Below are 21,564 nucleotides of genomic sequence, written 5' to 3' on the forward strand. Positions count from 1 at the left end.
AAAAAGACTTCTGTACAATATTGCTTCATTCAGGGCAATTTATCTTTTTACCTGGGAGAAACTTATTTCCATTAGAATTGGAATGCTAGGTACATATATTGCATTGAAAATGTTTCATGTGATTAAACCCAGAAAGAAACATTATTACTTCAAGAAACATTATTACTTCTGTTTTTTAGGAATGTGCTCTTCCAACTGATTCTTCTTTTATGCCTGGAACAATGCCTTTCATTTGGAGACAAGTTAGGGAGCTCTCTCTGATAACGTGGCAAACAGCTGGCCATAACTAGCAGCCAAGTCATGGTTGCTGGGCTTAGGGGAAGAGCAGACGTGTACCCTCCCCACCATGGAATGTTCTGGACAACACTAGCTACTCAGCAGTATGCCCTCTGTAGTCACACATGCCCAGTGAGCTGACTGACCTCTCTTCTTGCCCCCTTTCCCACCCTCCTTACCCCTTCCCACTGTGGTTTGTATTTTCATTGGGCTTTTTTTTTTTCCTTTCTCTTTCTTTACAGAGCTATTAAGAATGGCAAAGGATTGCATAGCAAGAAGGAAGTGCCTATCCACCGGGTCGCAGACATATCTGGGGTGAGTTGTGTCGTTGAATGGAGCCATGTGACTTCGAGGCGCCAAGAGCTTGGCTGCTGCTTCACTGAAGGGCCTCCGCTTATGTGTTTTCTGTAGCCATTTGTTTTCAGGCACTGAATGTGAGTTTTTCCACGGCTTCTGCTAATGCCTCTGTAGAGATCCTGTTTTATTCTTTGGGAAAACAGAATTTAAACCAGGGCATAAAACCTCCCAGCTCTCCACCTGAATTTTTACTGAGTTGCTTTTCCTTTTTCTTATGATCATGAGTTAGAAGATATTTCTCTTGAGCTGTGTTAAAATGAAATTATCTTAAATAAAAAAAATTCCCTGTTTAATTTTGTGGCTGCCAAGTCTTAGTGGAAAAAAAAGTCAAATATAGATTTTCAGACAAGTTTAGGAATTAATCCTAATGAATAAGGCTGGAAGGGTGTGAGCATCCTTTGAGCTAACAGATCTACTAGATGATAGAAAAGAAGAGGTGATGTAGATACTTTTGAGCTGCCTAAAGGCTTTGTCCAAATGACTATTTGTGACTAGGATGTTAACTTGCATATTTAGGAGCTTCTGTGTCTGAATTAGATACCTTTGTTAGTTGAGACGGCTTATTCATTTATTCAGCAGGTGCCTACGGTGCCTGGAACTGTTCTCAACAGTGAGGATATAACAGTGAACAGGACAGATAAAGACAGATAAGGTCCCTACATGCAAGCACGAAAGAGAGACAACAGTGGTGCTGGGGGGCGACCGCTTGGAAGAGACATAGAGCAGCCCAAGGCGGTGGTGAGGGCTGAGTTTGATTTTGTTCAGGGGGCCAGGGAAGACCTGTTGGCTATGTGTTTCACCCTCTGTCCCTGGGACACACAGCATCCAGTTCTGCTGCCGTCGTCACTAAGGGGTAAGGAGGGGCTCCAGGTCCCGTGTGTAGAGAGAGCACGTAGCCCAGGGGACGTGACGGAGGAAGAGCTTGTCAGCTCAGCTTGGACAGCTTGCCCTGGGCACCAAGGAGAAGAAGCTCAGCCGAGCCCACAGCAGTGACGAATTCCAGTATCTTGTTCTGTTGTGTTCCCAAGCCTGACTCAGGCTCTACCTGTGGTTCCTGGTGATGGCTTCTCAGCCCATCTGACCAGCTCTCTATTGCCTGAGTGTGGTGTTACCCTGTGGCCTTGAGTCACTGGGATTCTGCTCAACTTTCCCTTTCTGTAGCAGTCACTGCATACTACAGATTGTACAGTGTGGCCTATATTAATTGGACTTCAGTCAGGATATCATGCCACTGTTTATCAAGTGAGGTACACTGTTATGTGTCCCTCATAGCTGAAGTCTGGGTTTTGAGCTGCAAGTGACTATGTTGTATCTATTGAGGCTCATGTTTCACAGGTGATTTTCCCTGCAAGCTGGTATCAGGCCAATTTTCTTTCTTGTTTACCATGCTGAGTAATTGTTCATGTATGTATTAATTTCTATCTGTATCTGCTGTGGCATTCTCAGCCCTATTTCTTTTAATATCATTCTTTTGGTCAAATCAAAGGTTAATTTTTGTTTTGATTTTTTTATCTGCAGGGGGGGAAGTTGTAAGATACCTATTTTGGAAAACATAGTGGTAGTGCTGTCTCCTACACTGAGAGCAGATATGCCCACTCCAAAGCCCTTTGTCCAGCCCACACTCTGGGGCCATCTAGAAGCTGAATTGAGCCTTGGGATGGTGCTCTGTTTTGGCCTGCGGGGTTCATGTTCATGCTTAGATTTCCCACTGGGATCGAGGTGAGGCCCTTGACGGGTTTTTGAGGCAGAGTTACACTTGTTTTGGGATTATCCTCTTGGCATCCCCAGCGAAGTGTCCTAGCGATCTCTGATGCTATCTTTGAATCTCACGCCACCTCCTGCCTTGATGTGTTTCCTTTGTGTGTGCTTTGTGTTTTGGTAGCCATGAATCTTAGGAAACTTGCCTTCATGATCCCCCCCCTAAACTGTAGTTCATACATACCTTTATTCTCTTTTCTGCCTAGATATTGGAGAATCGGTTTGCTGTTACATTACTCAAAAATAAATGCAAGTCAGACTCCTCCACTTACCAAATAAATAAAAGAGGATAGCTGGAGAGTGAAAGTGAAAAAGCTGTTCAATTCAATAGATGTCAGAATGACCTTGTCCACCTTCATCACACATTATTCAGTTTAGATTAAAGGTTTTTTTGGTGCCCTCTCTAACAGAAGAGTTTTGTTTCCCTTTTCTAACCTTCCCTTCTTGCTGTCACAGTATCATGTTCAGTATGTGTGTGTTGATTTCTCTTGAGCTATTTAAGTGTGATGTATGGGTCTCCAGTTTCCTGAAGTGTTCTGGCGCTGTTACTGAGGGACCTGTGGTCAGGTGGGGTCAGTCAGGTCAATGGTTTACATCCAGGTAAACTAACAAACATTGGAATAAAGGACATCTAATACAAACATGTGTAATGGTTTCATTAAAGTTTGTAAAAAAATTTTTTTTAATCTTTGTGTCGCTCCCTCCCCTCATTGGCCACCCTCTCAGTTGCAGGCTGTGGTAAATGGCAGTGTTCATTGAGCCAACAATATATGCCGTATGCCACCACGATATTGACTATGAACTGATACTCGTGCATGATCTCTCACCCCACCCCAGGACACATCCTTGGAGGAGAAGAAGACATATGCTCTTAATATTTTGTTTTCTAAACACACTCAAGTAATATGCTCTGTGGAGGTGGTTTTATATCATGATTGGGAGACAGATAACCCATAAACTTGTTCTAGTCTTAATGGCCTCCCACTCTTAGAGATGGGTTTCTGCCCATTGTTCCTATATCTTCTCTTCTGTTTTGTAAAAACGATTTCAATGGGTCAGGGTTAGAGTGCCCGAAGATGCCTCCTGTGGAGAGTTAGCAAGTGCAAGACCTGCTGGGCTGACTCCCTGCTTTGGGGAGTTAAGTAACCAGGTGTAGGAGTGAGTGGCTGACTCTCTGCTTGGGCAGGTGAGATGCTGGCCTCATCCTGTGGTGCTGAAGCAAGCAGACTATTTCATGTGCATCCATCAGCTCTCCCCGGGACTGGACTGGACTGATCAATGTTGGCTACCAAACATGCTTTCTTACTTGGAGTTCTCTTGTTCCCAGTTGAGCTCTTACATGAGAGCTCATTACGGTTTTTCTCTTTTTTTTTTGACTTTTCAAGAATGTTACAATGGCTCTCCAGTGTTTAGGTTGTGTTGGGTTTTGATTTTTGTTAATGGAGATGATTTTTGACATCAATGTCAACGGAATGTGGTGTTTTTCATAAGGTTCATGGCCTCTATAATGCCAGATGCATGAACCTACCTTTTGACTGGGGCTAGGATAAACTTGACTCTTCTGCGTCTCTGTTCCTGTTTTTCAGGGTATCCACTAAGGGAAAAAAAAATAATAATCTGAGAGTTTGGGTCCTGAAACAGTTGCTGATTTCCTTTATTTCTGATTTTTGAAAGGTGAAGGAAATAGGCTATGACAAGCACCTGTCACCGAGGTCCTTACTCCCCTTGTCCATTTCCCCTCCAGGCCAGGGCGGTTCTATGAGCATGAAACACACTGAGAATCTGATCGACTTGGTGCTAGATCTGATTGCATTTGGAGAGTGGTTCTGTGGCGACTGCTTCCCTTCTTTCAACCCTGTTTTCATTATTCGTGCCTTTTCTTTCTCCCTGATCCTGTCTCCACTCCCCACCTCTCCGACACACAAAAAGTCAGAATGCGAGTTAGTGGAATGTAAGGCTGTTGCTTATCTCCGGGTTATTATTGTTTTTGCTGTAGCCTGCTCTGTAATAAATACAATCTCCCGCAGATATAACGTGCAAAACAGGCAATAAAATGTGGCTGGTGCGTGGCTTACTGTTGTTCTGGTAAATCAGACAAATCAATTATAGTTCTGAGGTAGGAGAGAGCTCCCCGCTCCTCAGGTTGCAGCCCACGGTGCACTGGTTTCATCCTCTGCCTCCCTCACTGGCAGTGGGTGAGTCCTAGTGTCCACTGGACTGTCCCTCTGTCCACTGTTGTGTCTTTTCCTCTCGGGTGTGTGTGGAGTTATGTGTGTTTGTTGACAACACCACGAGAGACTAGAGCCTCGTCCAGCATCCTGTCCACTCCAGCCACATTTCTAACAGCCCCAGAATGGGTCCGATTACTAGGATGGGCCAGTCCACCTCCTGAATGTCTTCTGCCTTTCCGTGGTGTGGAATCCTGACAACTCGGAAGCAGATTTTGCTGTTATTTATTCTGTTCTTCTGTCCTTTCTTGTATTCCCACAGGGCTCACTTCAAAATTGTCTTCTTTGCTCGCATTACATAGTCACTTCCTAGTAACCTCCTCTGGCCATGACTGGTTATTGTTGGAAATGCATACTATTACTAATACGAATGTGCTGAACTGTGGCCTCGAGTAGTCCAAAGACTGGCTCTGGGGGTGGGAAGTGGATGGGGTGGGGCGGTGTTAGGTTTTCAGGTCCTTATTTCTCCATTAAATTGTGAAGTAAAAGGCCTGCAGAGTTGGCCAGTGAGGGTCTCACATGTAAATACAGAGGATGGAAGTACTCCTTGAGAATAAATAACCAGGTGGGATGTTAAGTATGTCCTCCTGACCTCTGCCTCCAGGTTCTGGGTTTTCAGCACCTTTTTCAACTTGAGTAGCCCTGTTGTCTTGTCCTCAGGGTATTGGCAGCAGCCTTTCCGGTGGAGGCTTATGAGCTGTTATAGAAGTTGTCTTTTTTTAGCTCCCAGTGGAGTTGGCCTCAGTGTAAGAGTTTTAAAATATTTTTGGCCAAAGAGATTTAAAATGTGGTTTGTCCAGCAAGTCTGGGGAAGTTGTACAGTCACACGGGGGCTTTATAACTTAGGTCTGTGTTAACCCGCAGTTTCCCCTGTGTGTATTCCGACTTGTTGTTTAGATTGCTGACTCCTGCTTCTGTGACTCTTAAGGTTCCGCTCAGCTTCTCATCACCAGTGGCTTGCTAGTACCAACACTCCTTTCTTGTCTGTTTTCATAGCTCTTCCCTCTTTTACTCTCCCTTAGCCTCTGAATAACCTCCTTAACATTCGAGGGTCCCTTTTGTGCTGACTGCACAAGGTCGCGGCCGAGGGCTCTGCCTGGGAGTTCGGTTGCTTAGCTCTCGAGCCCCCTTCACACCGTGTATTTGCTCCCCTGGGGAAATCCCAGAGGAACCTCATCCTGCGAGAGCCAGCACCCTGGCTGCTGACCTTGCTGCTGGAAGCCGTATGTGCTCCGTAAGGTTGACATCCCCTCATGGGGAAGGCATGCTGCGTGCCAGTGCTGGGTTCTCACGTGCTCTTTGGCAGCTCTGGTTTTTGCCAGTTTAGGGGAAGGTACTGTTCTCTTTGTTCCACTCCTCCTCCTTCCCCACAGAAGGTTCTTGAACTCCTGTCCCTCTAGTCGGACTGCAAGGGGCAGCTCATCGACCAGCAGTCTCCCAGCTCAGAAACGCAAGGCAGCCCTGCGGTCCAGGCAACTGCAACAGCACAGTGGCAGCCACACTGGGAGTCTCTTCCTTCCTCCCATCTACTGAGCCTCTTTCCTTTCTTCATCCGCCCCCCCTCCTCCTCTCCTGTTCTCGCCTGTCCTCCCCATCCTCCCATCTCTCCCCACAGCTCCCTTCCCCCCTCCCCTTCTGCAAGAGAGTTTGTAAGCAGACCTTGATTGTAGGGGATTTGGCTTCAGCTGGTCACCCTCCCTAATGGCCAAGGGCATCGCTTTATGGCCTTTTGTCCATGGTTTTTGCAGCCCTAGGAGTCCTGTGTGGCCAGTTCTTGTTTTGTAAAGCTCTCCTATTCACACTCCCCAGAACTGCAGCAGTATCCGTCTCTTCTTCTAAAGAAACCCAAAAGCATTTATGCTTTCCATGGGAATAAGAGAGAAGTCTATCTTTCTTAGACTGAACGTGTTTCTGAATGAAATTGCAAAGAAATGGCTGGAATTTTAAAAAGATTGTATTTCAGCTTCTATCACAGTTAGTGGTTGTATTTAAGCACCTCCTTTTACAAATTTAATCCCATTTTCAACTGAGTTCTTCTATTGTCAGTTTTTTTTTTGCACTGTCAGACACTAAATGTAGGACATATTCTCTCACCTCTTTTATTTAGTTGGGAACATCACGAGAAATTGTTAGTAGACTTTGAAACTGGCAAGATGATTATTGAGTATCCTTTCAGTGGAATGCTGGGTGCTCCCTGGTAAACCCTTTGGGATTATCTGATTCTGTAGCCCCTTTGCTTCTATCTGGATTGTTTTGCATGCCTATGGAGAGAGAATTTCACTTGAAAACCTGATAAGGAAGCAAATGATTCCTGTTTGTCCAAATGTGGTCCTGCATGAAAGTGGAAGCATTAGTCACTAAATCATGTCTGACTCTTTTGTGACCCCATGGACTGTAACTCACCAGGCTCCTCTGTCCATGAAATTGTCCAGGCAAGAATACTGGAGTGGGTTGCCATTCCCTTCTCCAGGGGATCTTCCCAACCCAGGGATTGAACCCAAGTTTCCCCCATTGCAGGCAGATTCTTTACTTACTGAGCCACCAGGGAAGCCCCTAGTCCTATACAGATAGTTAATTGCCACTCTGTAAAAGAAATGTTTTCATATTTCACATGTTTACTCTATAGTTTTGCTCTACGGTTTTGCATCTTTAGCAAATTCGGTTCAGCATTCCTAGTTGCCTATATATATGTGTGTGTGTGTTCAGTCACTCAGTCGTGTCCCACTCTTTGCGACCCCATGAACTGTAGCCCACCAGACTCCTCTGTCCATGAAATTCTCCAAGCAAGAATACTGGAGTGGGTTGCCATTCCCTTCTCCAGGATATATATCTAGATCTATATATCTACTCCAGACCCTGCTTTGAACCACTTATAAAATCTTTCTGATTCCTTCATTAATAAGTGGATTAATAAAATTTTGACACATCTTCATTTTATATTTGTATAGAAGTCATGATTTTACTAGTTCGAAAATTATCCTTTAAGAGGGGAGGCAATTGCAAGAACAGGAGAGCAGCACCAGACTACTTATAACGTGGTTTATATTGGCTCCTCTATACCTGAAAATGTGGAGTCATTTGGTTGTAGAAGTTCTTTTAAGAAATAAAGTTCTAAAGTGAATATGTCTCTTTCATCTGCAGAATGCCCCATTCCATGCCCCTGCCTTTCTGGGTCTGCTGTTTTCTTCACCAACAGGCTTTTGTGTTGGAAAATTCAGGTGTCTTAGTAAGTTGACATAGAAGGATTGGACATTGAGCACAGGGCCCTAGGTCTAGACATGTATTCCAGCTCTTAAATTCAGCACCTCTGAAGATATGTTTGATCAGGTGACTTGCCCAGAGGTGGAACATTGTTAGAAACAGGTTTTTTGTTTGTTTGTTTGTTTGTTTTTTCTTGCTTCTTACAGTAAAATATCTTACTTCCAAAATAATCTGTAGACTTGATGTGCTCCTACAGTGAATTCATTTTCAGGAAGTTTTTCTGCCACACATTTGTCTAGTTCCCTTCTGATTTCGTGTTTAACTGACTCCACTCAGAGGGATGCATACAAATGAGCTCTAAGAAAGAGAGTCTTCCCTTTCATTTACATGGCCTGAGCTACAGTTTTTTTGTCTTTCTTCCTTTGTTCAAAGAAAGGAGAGAGGAAATTGAGGGAGTCCTGGAGCATTTCTTCCAAAGGAAAAATGTCATCTGTTTTCAGAGAGTTGCCTGTAGCATAGATTCTGTTTCCACTGGTTCATGCTCTTCAGTTCTCTTTTCTGTTTTCTGGGCGTATGGGGAGATTGTTCTGTGAGTCTGTTTCATGGGTCAAATTGGCTGAATGAGCCCATTACAGGCCTGGCTAAATAAATGTTCGGTTATATAGGAGGCAGTTGATAAAATTCCTGATTCCCAGGTTCAGGTGTGTGATTGGGTTGTTCGATTTGTGCCATGACTGCCAAGTGATGTGATAAAACCTGAAACGTTTCTGCCCAGCCATGGCTTCACTCTCCACTTCCCCATCATAACACTACTTAGCCCTAGATTGAACTCATTTTGTCCTGTGGCTATTGCTTATATAAACATCTCAAAGTAAGTCATTTTACTAACACAGACATTCTGCTTACTCGAGTTTTAAGGCTTTATTTAGCATGCTTCCACTTATTCCCTGCAGAATGTTCTACAGAATGTTGGACACTCCTCACAGTGTTGACTTCCAGATAAATATCCTCGAATCAGACCTTAGGGCAACTTGGGAATTACCTAGTAATTTTCTGCCTCAATTCCTCATGAAAAGGGTATTCTCAGGAATAAATGATAGAATTTGTATTATAAGATTAGATTTGGGAGTGTTTGAATTTGGAGGAAGACCTGTGTTCGCTTGTAGGACATTACGGCAACATGCCTGGCTACTCCAACCACCGTAGAGAATATTTTCATATTCATTCTATTCCATTATTTCAAGTTGTCAGTCCGCTGACTCCAACTGCATTATTGATGAGCTCTTTTTGAGTAGCTGTCTCTTCTCTCCTGGCCACACACTCCTCCTTCTTCAGGCTCTTTCTCTTTTTCCTGGCAGTTTTCCCCTTTGATCTTCACTGGCTTCTCATCATGCCTTCCTTCAGCATTTACACAATCACTTAATTGCCGTAATTTTGTATTTGTTAATATATTGATTGGTAACTGATCTTAGTTGACATATGTACAATGGTCTTCCTTAGTAGTTGCTAAACTCCTGAGAAAAGGATATCTTTTTTATATCTCTTTACAGAGCCTGATTTAGATTTGATTTACCAAGGGATGACATAAACAGAATGAAACTGTTTGAACGAATGTGACCCTCTAGATCCTAGATGTATGGTTAACTGTGCTGGTTAGTAACTAGAAGTGAGAGGCTGGAAGAAGGCTGCAACAGGAAGGATGGCCTGTTTTCTAGAATGCAGCAGCAGTATGGAGAACCTGGTTAGTAGCGTGAGCCCAAGTATTAGATCACCAAGTTCAGGTCTTGGCTCAGGCTTTTTATTACTTTGTCACCTTGAAGTTATTTAACCTCTCTGTGCCATAGTTTTCTCATCTGTAAAATGAATGTAATAAGGGCCCTTATTACCTCGTTAGGTTGTGGTGTGCTTCAATGAGTTAATACATCCAAAGTATTTAGAACCATTGACCTAATGAGAGAGATCAATGGTTCATGTGGTAGTGGTGATTAAAAGGCGGGGCATTCTGCCTAGCATATGGAAGTTCCTTGAAAATGATCCATCCATCCTCATTGGTAATATTTGTATTGCAAACTTTTTATCTAGTTCAAGTCCCAAACTATAGTCCTTCTCTCTTGAGTTCTTTTACTGCCTCCTTCTCTCTCCTTGGCATTTAACATATGCTGTCTGGTTTGTGTTTTAGATGCATTTGACATGTTGAGTCCTGAATGAATGATCAAACAATAAGTATTGAAAGCTTATTATAGCCCCTGGCTTCCTTTGTGGCTCAGACAATGAAGGATCTTCCTGAAATGCACGAGACCCCCGGGGTTCAACCCCTGGGTCAGGATGATCCCCTGGTGAAGAAAATGACAACCCACTCCAGTATTCTTGCCCGGGAAATCCCATGGATCGAGGAGCCTGGTGGTCTGTAGTCCGTGGGGTCCCAAGAGTCAGACACAACTGAAAGACTTAAACTTTTATTATATTCCAGGCCCAGTGCTGGGTGTTGAGGATGCAACATTACAAAAGACAGGTGCAGTCCTTCTAGGTCATATGCACCTGGGTCTCTAAGTAGAGTTGTAATAGAAGTATGAAAGTGTTTTAGCTCAGTTGTGTCCGACTCTTTGCAACCCCATGGACTGTAGCCTACCAGGCTCCTCTGTCCATGGAATTCTCTAGGCAAGAATACTGGAGTGGTTTGCCATTTCCTTCTCCAGAGAACCTTTCTGACCCAGGATTGAATCTGCGTCTCCTGCATTGCTGGCAGGTTCTTTACCATCTGAGCCACCTGGGAAGTTACTGGCCTAACTTGAGACTTGCATCATCACAGTTGTACCTTCTTCCATGTGGTCAGAGACCATGTTTTAAGTGATTCTAAATTGAGGCCTAAAGAAGAAATTAGTTGGAGGTTTTATTCAGGGCTGAAGGATATAATTATGTACCAGAAGGTCCCGTGGTGGAAAGTGACACACAAGTGTAGTAATGAAGTCAGCATCTCTCACTTCATTCTGGCCACTCTGTGGAATGAACAGTAGCTTTAGTATCTTTACCTGGTTGGGGGAGGACTGAATGGTGGCTGGAACTAGGTTTTTGGCAGGGAATGAACAAAGATAAGTGTGAGATCTACTTTGATAGAAAAACTAGTAGAATTTGGCCATTGCCTGGATCTGGAGGTCACGGGTAGAGGATGAAAGGTGGATGTCATGCGTGTGTATCCTAATGTCCAGCGCAAATAACTTGATGCTGCTTTTCCCGTATGATGATTTTCCTCCCAAATATATGCCACAAGGGTTTGCGATTCTAGACCTTTTAAAATTGAGGTAACCATGGACTGTTCAAATGGTCCAAGGCCAGAAAAGTGGATGGGCTTCATGCATGAGTTAGTCCTGTTGGGTGAGTGTACAAAATTACCCAGGGAATTAAGGAAGAAGAGGGGTCCCTAGGCCAAGCCCTTTATCTCCAAATTTTAAAGAATCTTTAAAGGGAATTTCCCTAGCTGTGAGGGGAAAAATCATAGAGACTAAAAAGTAAGAGCCTCATGACACTAGTGACAACCGTAATTATTAATACATATGCACTGTTGGAGACAGAAATGGCAATGATACGAGGTCCTTAGCTGAAAAAGAAATATCTTGACCAAAACCCTTGGTCTGAATTCTCTGCCATCACTCACATGTTCTGGGGTACATAACATATTCTGAGGTACATGGTTTCCCCTGGTAGTATACAACCTGGGAGTCTCACATTGGGAACCTCAGTACAGTATCCTTATGCAAATACATCATATCTAAGTTGTAAAGTCACTGGTTGGGGGCAGCATGAAATCTGTATTTTTCTTTAGGAAGAATTACAACTCCCAAGTGTACCCCAAGACACAACATGTCTAGCAACTTTTAAGTTATTTTTCTTTAAGGATAGTTTCATTATTGTTTAGCCTGTTATTACACATTTTTCTTGTATATGTGGAATTCTGGTACTTTTTTTTTCCAGTTATTTTTATTAGTTGGAGACTAATTACTTTACAATATTGTAGTGGGTTTTGTCATACATTGACATGAATCAGCCATGGATTTACATGTATTCCCCATCCCGATCCCCCCTCCCACCTCCCTCTCTACCCGATCCCTCTGGGTCTTCCCAGTGCACCAGGCCTGAGCACTTGTCTCATGCATCCAGCCTGGGCTGGTGATCTGTTTCACTATAAATAATATACATGTTTCGATGCTGTAATTTATTTTTGGGTGCACTGGGTCTTTGTAATTGGACATGAGCTTTCTCTAGTTGCAATGAGCATGGGCTACTCTCTGGTTGCAGTACATGGGGCTCTCATTTTGGGGGCTTCTCTTGTTGCGGAGCACAGGCGCTAGGATGTGTGGGCTTCAGTGGTTGCAGCTCAAGAGCTTAGTAGTTGTGGCACACTGGATTAGTTCCCTCTCAGCATGTGGAATCTTCCCAGGCCAGAGATTGAACCAGTGTCCCCTGCATTGGCAGGCAGATTCCTAACCGCTGGACCGCCACACTTCTAAGTACTTTTAGTTAAATATCTCTGAGCCCAGAGTCATGCTCGTTACATCATGCTGCTGACTTTACTAGGAACACATTTTTCTTATTCTCACGTTGTGATAACACGTGATTTTTGTTTTTCCATGTAATGTCAACACTCCTTTTGGCTCTCCACCACAATTATCTAAGTTAAACGTTCATTCCTCAGGAGAAGAGCTTAGTTTGCTGTCATCAGTGCCATAAAGCTCTGTGCTTCAGATGCTGTTTTTGAAGGAGGCATGGATCATGTTTCTCACGCAGTTTTAGGTTGGGACGTTTTCCAAATCAGTTTCCAGGCTTTATTACAGTGTCCATAATATTTATTTGTCTCAAAATATATGGAACAATTAGGAAGAACTAATTCACTCAAGAGAATGTTGACTCTTGGCTCTTAAATTATCTGACCAGAATAATTTGCAAGTTTATCTGGGCAAAATCAAATCAGCCCCTGAATGTTAATATATTTTCTTCTTTTAAAAACAAAAACTTTCATACTTCTTAACACAGGTTTTCTGTCAAAATTTTTGTTTTTAAGTGCCTCGAATATAAATAAGCCAAAGGAAGACAATCATCTCTACTAGTACTACCAGAAAATTTTCAGTAAGATTACATCTGTCATCAAAATATGGGGTTGTTTTCTTTCTTCATTTTCTCTTCTCTTCCTCCCGCCCTTTTGTAAGTGATGGAAGGTTTTTTCAGAACTGAGACTTCCACTGTTGTATTCTTAACTGTGGAGTCAGTGCCTGGAACAGTGACACATAATGGGTGCTTCATTCCTTTTTCTACTTAATTATTTTCCACACGAATATTCCTCTTTTACCTTACTATCTACCTAGTATTGTCTTACATGTTGGATATTTAGTTTTTTGGATTATTTTTTCCTTTCACAAAAAAAAGTCACTGGTTCCTTTAGTTAAATCATAGTCTGTAGTTATTTTCTTAGAGCAATTCTACTTAGAGCAAAGTAGATCCTTAGACTAAAGGTTAGCATGAGTGATTTAGCAGTATCATTATTTACCTATAAATCTTTATTGAGTAAAATGATTAAGTTTTAGTTTAATGCATTCTTAGACACTAACCATTTTTGTCTTAATAATTTCTACCATAATGTCCTTTTTCTCTGTTTCAAAAACTTGAATTTAACCTTCCAAATTTTATAATAGTTTCATTAATGCTTTAAAAATGCAAATATTAAGTCCTCCACAGTGCTTTTTATTTAAATTTGTTGAACCTAAATTGGTATGTCTGCAAGCAAAGATAAATGTTCCAGGTAATGGGTTGGCCAAAAAGATTGTTAGGAAAAAACCTGAACCTTTGGGCCAACCCTATACTTTTAGGGGATGTTGAGATTATTTTAATCATCTAACCTTTATTTAACATTTATCTTCATTTTTTTATGTCCTAGGTTGCTTGATTTTTTTTTTTTCTTTCCCCTCCTCCATCCTTTTCTGAAGTTGTGTTCTTGTCTTAGGTGGGGCAGAGTTTAGCATGGCATCAATTTCCTTGCCTCTGAGTTCTTGATTTGCCCATGAAATGAAAACTTGTGCTTCATAAGACCGTCTTTTAAATTCTTTACTCTGCACGTATTATTTTAATTATACCTCTCAAGCCATTTTGTGGTTCTGTAATAAATTCTCACCTCTTGCATATAGAGAGTTCAGAAGTGATACAAATTGATCTAAATTTTTCTTCTAAATTGTGTTTCAGACCTGTGTGCTACTTTTTAATCATAGCCTCAGAATTGATAATTCAGAGTTACAGACACTGGCTGATGGGCTTTGTTCCGTACTCACACTGTCACATCCCATGTGTAAGCCATGTTTTTAGACCTTTCTCATGTCCTTTTTCTGGAAATGTACATGATGGTTATTGCAGTATTCCTATGATAACTTAGAATTCTTTTTTTCTTAGAAAAGTAACAGTAGCATTGTTAAAAATCCAAATGGCCCTTTTCTCATATCTCCGTTGGTTGTGTTTATCTTTAACAAGTTAAAATAGGAATACTACCGTTTAACTATTATCACTGTAATCATCTATTTGATATGAATTGGTTTTTCTACAATTTGGGTAAATTACTTGTTTTTTGAGAAATAACTAGCCTTAAAATAATGGGAAGATATACCTTCCCCTTTAAACATTTTTTGTTATAAATTGGTAATTTTGGACCACTATCTTTTGTGTCCATGAAGTGAAGTAAAGTCGCTCAGTCATGTCCGACTCTTTGCGACCCCATGGACTGTAGCCTACCAGGCTCCTCCGTCCATGGGATTTTCCAGGCAAGAGTACTGGAGTGGGTTGCCATTTCCTTCTGCAGAGGATCTTCCCCACCCAGAGCTCGAACCCGGGTCTCCCACATTGTAGGCAGACACTTTACCGTCTGAGCCACCAGGGAAGTCCCTTTTGTGTCCATATTCGTGAGCAAATATAATTGTTTCATAATAAAATCTTTCTTCATATCATAACTAAAGCACCCAGTGGTGTCAGAAACATAGTATATTGCTGTGCTCATGGATTATGAAAAGAATTTATCTGTTGTTCAAAGTTCTCATGATTAGGATAGTCTTTTACCCAAATAAAATCTACAAAAGCAATCCTATGTTTACTTACCTGACCTAAGATAAAACATTTGCTCCAAAAAAGAATAGGATTTCTTTTTTAAAGGAAAAGGTTGTCAGGAGGAAGATTTTTAAGGAGGGAGACATGGATTCAGGAAATACAGCCTAGGAAAGGATGTGAAGGGAATTTCCAAGGTCAGCCCAGGACATCTGCTGTGTATCAGGCCCCACGGGCCACCGTTCATGCAGAGGTCAGTAGGAGGACTGCGTCACTCCAAGGAGAGCTGGAATTTAAAAAGTCATGATTTTAGAAACACGGAATATCTTTGTGATTTGAGAAACACTGAATTCTTTAACCAAGGATTGTAATAGTCATCTGTCGAAGAGCTAAAGTCTGTAGAAATGGGGATGGGGTAGTTCGGGTGAAGTAGTGGGTGGGAAGAAGGTGGAGTTTATTTGTGAAAACCACAAACTATGAGCCATAACTCTGAGACAGTTGTGGATTGGCACACTGGAGCAGGGATGTGGCTTGGCACTGCCTTGGTTATCTACGCGAGGGAAAGAGGATTGAAATAGGAAGAGAGCAGGCTTCCTACGTAGGTATAGGTGTAGACTCTACTCTCTTTGTCTGAGGCATAGAGATATCATCAACTGCACTTTCTATACACTAAACTTATAAGTAGATTTTTTTTTTTTTTTTTTGGTCTTAGAGAATAACCAAGGGCATTGTATTTCCTCTTGGTGATCAAGTGCAGGTTTTTCCTCTCAAAGGCTGTGACTTCATTTCTAAGGTTAAATTGAACGGTTCTTGCAGCATAATTTCAGCCAGTTAAATTTGGGAAACTGAAAGTCATTTCAGTAAAAGAATCATCTTTGAGCCTATATAGAATGTTCATTTGATTGGGAATTGGGTATTATTTTATGCACGTTAAGCCAGATCATAGAATGATTTTATTTCAAGGTAGAAAAGAAATGTCAATAGACGTATGTACTTAGTAGTACTCTTTTCATTGCTTGAGTAGAACATTTCCTCTGTATAGCCAATTGAGGATGGCATCATGCTTACTCTTAGCCATTGCCTGAGAACTGATACTTTCTTATGGTGCTTTTGGGAAACGTAAGTTTTTTTCTATGCTCTTCTAACCTTTTGCTTTCTCATTCAAACTATTTTCAGTTTAAATTTTTAAAAGTACTTCAAAGCATTGAATAGCTAAAGTGGTTTACCTACTGAGTACTGAATTTTGAACTTTTTATTCACCGTGAAATGCTTATAAACTAGTTGATTAAGAAAATTTTCTTGAGTTAAAAATGAAAATCTTGCATAGTCTACCTACCCAAGACATTTTTTTCTTGTTTATTTTTTATTGTTGTTGTTTTATTTTTATTTGAGCATATAACTTTACAATGTCGTGTTAGTTTCTGCTGTATAGCAAGGTGAATCATTTATATGTATATATATATGTCCCCTCATTTTTAGATTTCCTTCCCATTTAAGTCACCACAGAACATTAAGTAGAGTTCCCTGTGGTTTTTTTTTTTTTTAATTTAGGTGTAAATGGACTTTTGATAAGCATGGATATATGTAACCATCACCACAGTCAAGATAAAAGGCTTTCATCATTTCCCACCGCCCCCACACACAATTCTTCCATCCTCTTTGGAGTCAGTCCTCAGCCCTTCCTCTGGTCCATGGCCACCACTGATCTGTAATGTATCTTTCAATTTAACCTTTGCAAGAATGTCATAGAAATGGAATCATGTATTTGAGATCCATCCATGTTTTTACCTCCTTTTTATTGCAGAGTAGTAGTCTATTGTGTGAGTGGACCACAATTTGCTTATCCAGTCCCCTGTTGAGGGAGATTTTGGCTAGGGGTGATGACAGATGAAGTTCTGACCATATTCTATGAGTCCTCTAATCTCTTTCTGGAACAGGATTTGACTTTCTTTTAATTGAGCTGCTATGATTGTTGTAATGCTGCTTTGCATGTTTTCTTCCTAAACACGATTGTGTCTTTTCTTCTTAGCATTTGCCAAGTCCCACTTTCTTTTCTCAGTGTTGTACTTCATGGAACAGAAATAGATGGTGGGCAAGACCAACCCAATAAAAATATCCAGACACCTGTTTTTTTCAGGGCTGTAGAGGGCAGACATATTCTCGGTGTTTCACGTCTGGTGGTAGAAAAAATTTCCCCTCCATGTTGGGGATACAAAGAAAAGAAAGAAAGTTTAGCCACTCAGTCGTATCCGACTCTTTGCAACCCCATGGACTGTAGCCTAGCAGGCTCCTCTGTCCATGGGATTTTCCAGGCAAGAGTACTGGAGTGGGTTGCCGTTTCCTTCTCCAGAGGATCTTTCTGACCCAGGGATTGAACCTGGGTCTCCCACGTTGTAGGCAGACGCTTTACCGTCTGAGCCACCAGGGAAGTCCTTGGGATACAAAGGAGGTCTCCTTCTTCCAGCGTGGGAAATGCACCCCACAGTCTCCTGCCGTTTGGTCTCTGATTTTTAGGCTACCCTCCCTTACTATTTGGTGAAGAAGCAGAAGCAAGGAAGAAAACCGAAGGTCATGTTCTCTGAGTGTGCTACAGATTAGAATGCAGCCTCTCAAGTTTAGGGCTTTCTTCCAACGTAGTGCTCCTGCAAATGTCCTCTTGATTCATTCCTCCCAGGAATGGAGCCCAGAGCCTGAAACATGGTTTCTCCTATGTTCCAACACTTTGAAGGCCTGAGTGAGGCACTGTGCCAGCTAACTAAACACTGTGAGAAACTGTAAACCACAGACAACACTTAATGAGAGATTATTGATGGACCAGCTGCAACACCTTTTTTATTGTTTTTGGTAGTGTGCGTGTCTTTTTGGATTTTTTTCCCAGCCAGAGTGGTTTTGTTTCTAGGGTTCTCTCCTGTGTTCACTTCATCGCTGGTAAACTTGACCTCACTGCTGTTTACACCCTTCACCAGCCCCCTTTACAGACGCTTCACCATGGAGCATGGCAGACCAGCCAGGGAAGGGGAACTTTGTGGTCATGTTGGAGCTGGGGGCATTCCCAGGTGTCCCCTCTCAGGGCTCCACTGATGTCAGGAGATTGTCTTGCTAGACAGCTGGTTCCTTGAAGGGAATCATAAATTTCCTCTGTGAATTGAAAGATCACTTGGGGCCCTGGAGCCTCTGGGTTGGGAGGGAGGGAATGTGGAGTGATGGAGGTCCTCTTTGCCTTTCTGGTCAGGAATGTGGTTATGCTCTGCCTGCTGTGTGATTGCAGAAGTGATTCTTCTGGGCTGGAGTGCCCTGACTGCAGAGATACCTACGATGAGAAGTTAAAAATGAGGGTGTGTGTTCGCTTCAGTAACCTTAGAACTGACTTCCATGTTCTCTTTTTTCTCTCTGTCTGTCCACTTGTACACACATACTTTGCTGCTTCAATATTTAGGTTAGTTGGACCCAAACCGCTTTGTGCTCCTGAGTCCTTTAGCCTCAGGTCAGCCCTGCAGCGACAGGATTGTCAGCTCTTTTAGGCTGGGAAACCCTTCTGGTTTGCTGGAGTGGGCAGTTCAGGACGCAGTTGTACCTGCAGGAGGCTTCATCATGTTTGAGTTCTGTTTCCCAAGTGCTTGCGGAGTTGAATACCCCCATGGTACCATTAAAAGCTCTGCATGTATTTGTTTTTAGTTCTTTTTCCTATGATGTTAATCAAAGAGTGATTGTGATGATGAGAACTAATTAGTGAATTTCATTATTAACAGTTCCCATCTGAGACTTGCACATGATAATCCTGAGTGGTTAATTGTTAACTAATAGGTTTACTTATTCCCATTTCCCTGTGCTGTAATGGCTGCCTCTTTCCAGTCGCAACGATGTTACGCCTTGTTGTTCAGTCACTCAGTCACGTCCGACGCTTTGTGACCCCATGGACTGTAGCCCCCCCAGACTCCTCTGTCCATGGAATCCTCCAGGCAAGAATACTGGAGTGGGTTGTCCTTCTCTAGGGGGTCTTCCTAACCCAGGGATCAAACTTATGTCTCCTGCACTGGCAGATGGATTCTTTACCACTGAGCCACCAGGGAAGCCCATGTTAAAGCCTGCTCTGTGGCTGTTTTCAGTGGAAAAATCATAGATTTCACTTTGCTGGCAACTGGTGTAAACTGACAACCAAAATCCGTGTTCCAGAATTTAGAGAGATTGATTTGTGTTTAGTTCTGCTCTTGGAGGAGACTGGGGACCTATCTGTGTGAGTAGTGTTCTTGTGGCTCTCTGCCCTGTGACCGCCACGTAAGGGTTCTCCTTTCCTTGCTCTCTTCCCCACCCTATCCCCCTCCACAACTTACCCACTCTCCCAAGCTTGGTAATTCACTATACTCAATTATTTCAAACATGTGTTTGCTTACACAGCAAAGTACTTTGTTAGAGGTAAGTTACAGTCTCACTGATGAAGGGGATCTTTTATAGGCATTGACACATGCACCCACATTTATAAGAGGTTTAGACTGACCATCAAAGTGAGGGCAGAGTAGGAGTGTGTGCTTAAGGTGTTTTTATAACCTTTCCCACTCCCTGAGGATCATCCTGCCTTTCTTCAGGCCCTTCAAAACCTCACTCCTATAAATTTGAGGTATAGATATTAACATCCTTTGAAATGAAGCCACCCCAGGCACATTTGTTGCATCATTACTTTCTCAATTTCAAGGTGCATTGAGGAAGCAGAAACATTCCTTAAAGAGATGCCATCCACAATAGCAGGTTAAATGTAGCTAATGCAACCTTAAATTAGCTTTTCTAAGAGGACAGAAAAATACTTAATATTTGGTTTGTTTTGGAGCACAGGTAATGTGAAAACTACCAGTGCAACAAAGAAGACTTACCTGGTCAGAATTACAGTTGCTTCTTGATTATTTACACTGGTGGAGGGGAATATTAGTACAGAAAACTATAGCTAATATAGCCACATGCATTCTCAAAGCCTTGAGACTGTGTAACTCAACTGTGATAGCTGCAGCGAATAGATTCCCAGATCTCATGAAAACCAGCCTGAGGATGGTTTACTCCACAGAAGGCTTGAGGATGAGGGTCTTTGTAACAGTATTTTTAAACAGAAATATTGATATTTAATAGTCTTGCCTGTGCCTTAAGTTTCCATGTTGTTATTTCTTTAAATTTGAGGCCATTAATCTTTATTTTTAAAAATATGTTTGGAGTTATAAGGAAATCTGTCATTTCACCAAGTCTTAGAAGGTCCTGCTTTGAATTATTGGAAGAGAATTTTGAATGTCAATGTTAATGACATCCTTTCAACTTTATCATTTGGCTGCCCTTGAGATCTACCTGCCATCTTCAACTCTTCATTAGGGCCTAAACTGGGCTCTTATTATACTGGTTCTTGTAATCATGTTTTCTCTTATTTACCTATTGCTGAAACCTTTAGAAATGAGTATTGGAGCCTAGCACATTGCTGTACTTTCACAGGCTCTTAGGAAGGCAATCGTTTAGCCGTAACATTTAGTCTATTTTCTAGTAAGATAAGCAAAAGTCCTAAAATTTAAAAAAAAAAAAAATTCCATCACTAAATTCACAGAGAATGACTTATAACTATATCACTTGAGGGAACCTGTCAGTCTGTCTTTCCAGTCTTTTCATTTGAGCCCCTGAAACAAACGCTAAAGGTTTCGAGAATTTTTGTATTGAAAAGGAACTTGCCAAGCAAAGGAAGAACTTGAGATGACGAGGAAAGACAGATAGCATTTTCTGCCTGTGACATGAGTTTTGAAAAAGCTGATGACATCTTTTGGTGATTGCATTCAATTTAATTGGCTTTATAAGAATTTTTTATTTCAAAAACTCTACCACCTTGGGCAAGATTTCCATCTTTTCCTTTAATGGATGGTCCATGGGCATATCACCTGCTCAAGAGAATCAGGAGATTCACATTTTGTCTCACAATTTTACCTCTGGAAAGAGACATGGCCAATTCTCGTGTGCTTTTAAAATTTGCTTTCATGGCTTCGGTTGTCACAGCTGGCTTTTACTTCTCATCGTCATAATCAGTGGCATGTCACATTCCCTTTGCTCTCTTCCCATGTATTTCTGGAGTAGGATTAAATTGTAGGTTGAGATTTAGGAGGAGTGAGGAACATCCATTGTTTTATTTTTATCTATCCATCTGTCTTTATCTGTCTTACATGGCTAACAATAGGGCCCCTTCATGTCTCTCTGATTCTCTGAGTAAGTATCCCTTGATAAACTAGGTAATCATTTAGCAAAATAGAAGTTTGCTGCCATTTACTTTTTTAGTATTAACATTAGAGGTGTACATGTGTGTATGTGTGGTTTTATTCCCATAAGCATCTTTCTCTCAGATAAATACATCTAAGAGACAGTGATGAGCAAACGTCTGTTTTTGAAAAATATAGATTACTGTGGTCTCTAGGGAAAGGCCTTCTCTTTAGAGACCTTAAGTTGCCTCATGATTGGCGATAATCAATTTGATAATTGTTGTTGACTTATTGGCTCAGCCCAGGAATAACATTGCAGATTTAGACTAGCATGCACAAGGGTTTTAATCAGGTGGTGCCTTCCTTCCTGTGGAGCATTTGTCTTGCTTGGCTGTTCTGGACCTCAGCCAAGCGCCAGAAAAGCATCTTCACACTGTATATGGATAGAAGAGTGTGTG

The 21,564-nt window shown here is 41.8% G+C and overlaps 1 protein-coding gene across 1 annotated transcript in view; it reads left to right on the forward strand.

The window, feature by feature from the left end:
- Positions 1-21,564, forward strand: part of SND1 (staphylococcal nuclease and tudor domain containing 1) — a 411,141-nt gene that overhangs the window by 236,292 nt on the left and 153,285 nt on the right. Inside the window, exon 14 of the mRNA XM_043873509.1 lies at positions 519-591. Within this exon, the coding sequence (XP_043729444.1) occupies positions 519-591 (73 nt within the window). The remainder of the gene's footprint in view (positions 1-518; positions 592-21,564) is intronic.

This window comes from Cervus elaphus, chromosome 18, assembly GCF_910594005.1.
Source record: "Cervus elaphus chromosome 18, mCerEla1.1, whole genome shotgun sequence".
NCBI classification, from domain to species: domain Eukaryota; kingdom Metazoa; phylum Chordata; class Mammalia; order Artiodactyla; family Cervidae; genus Cervus; species Cervus elaphus.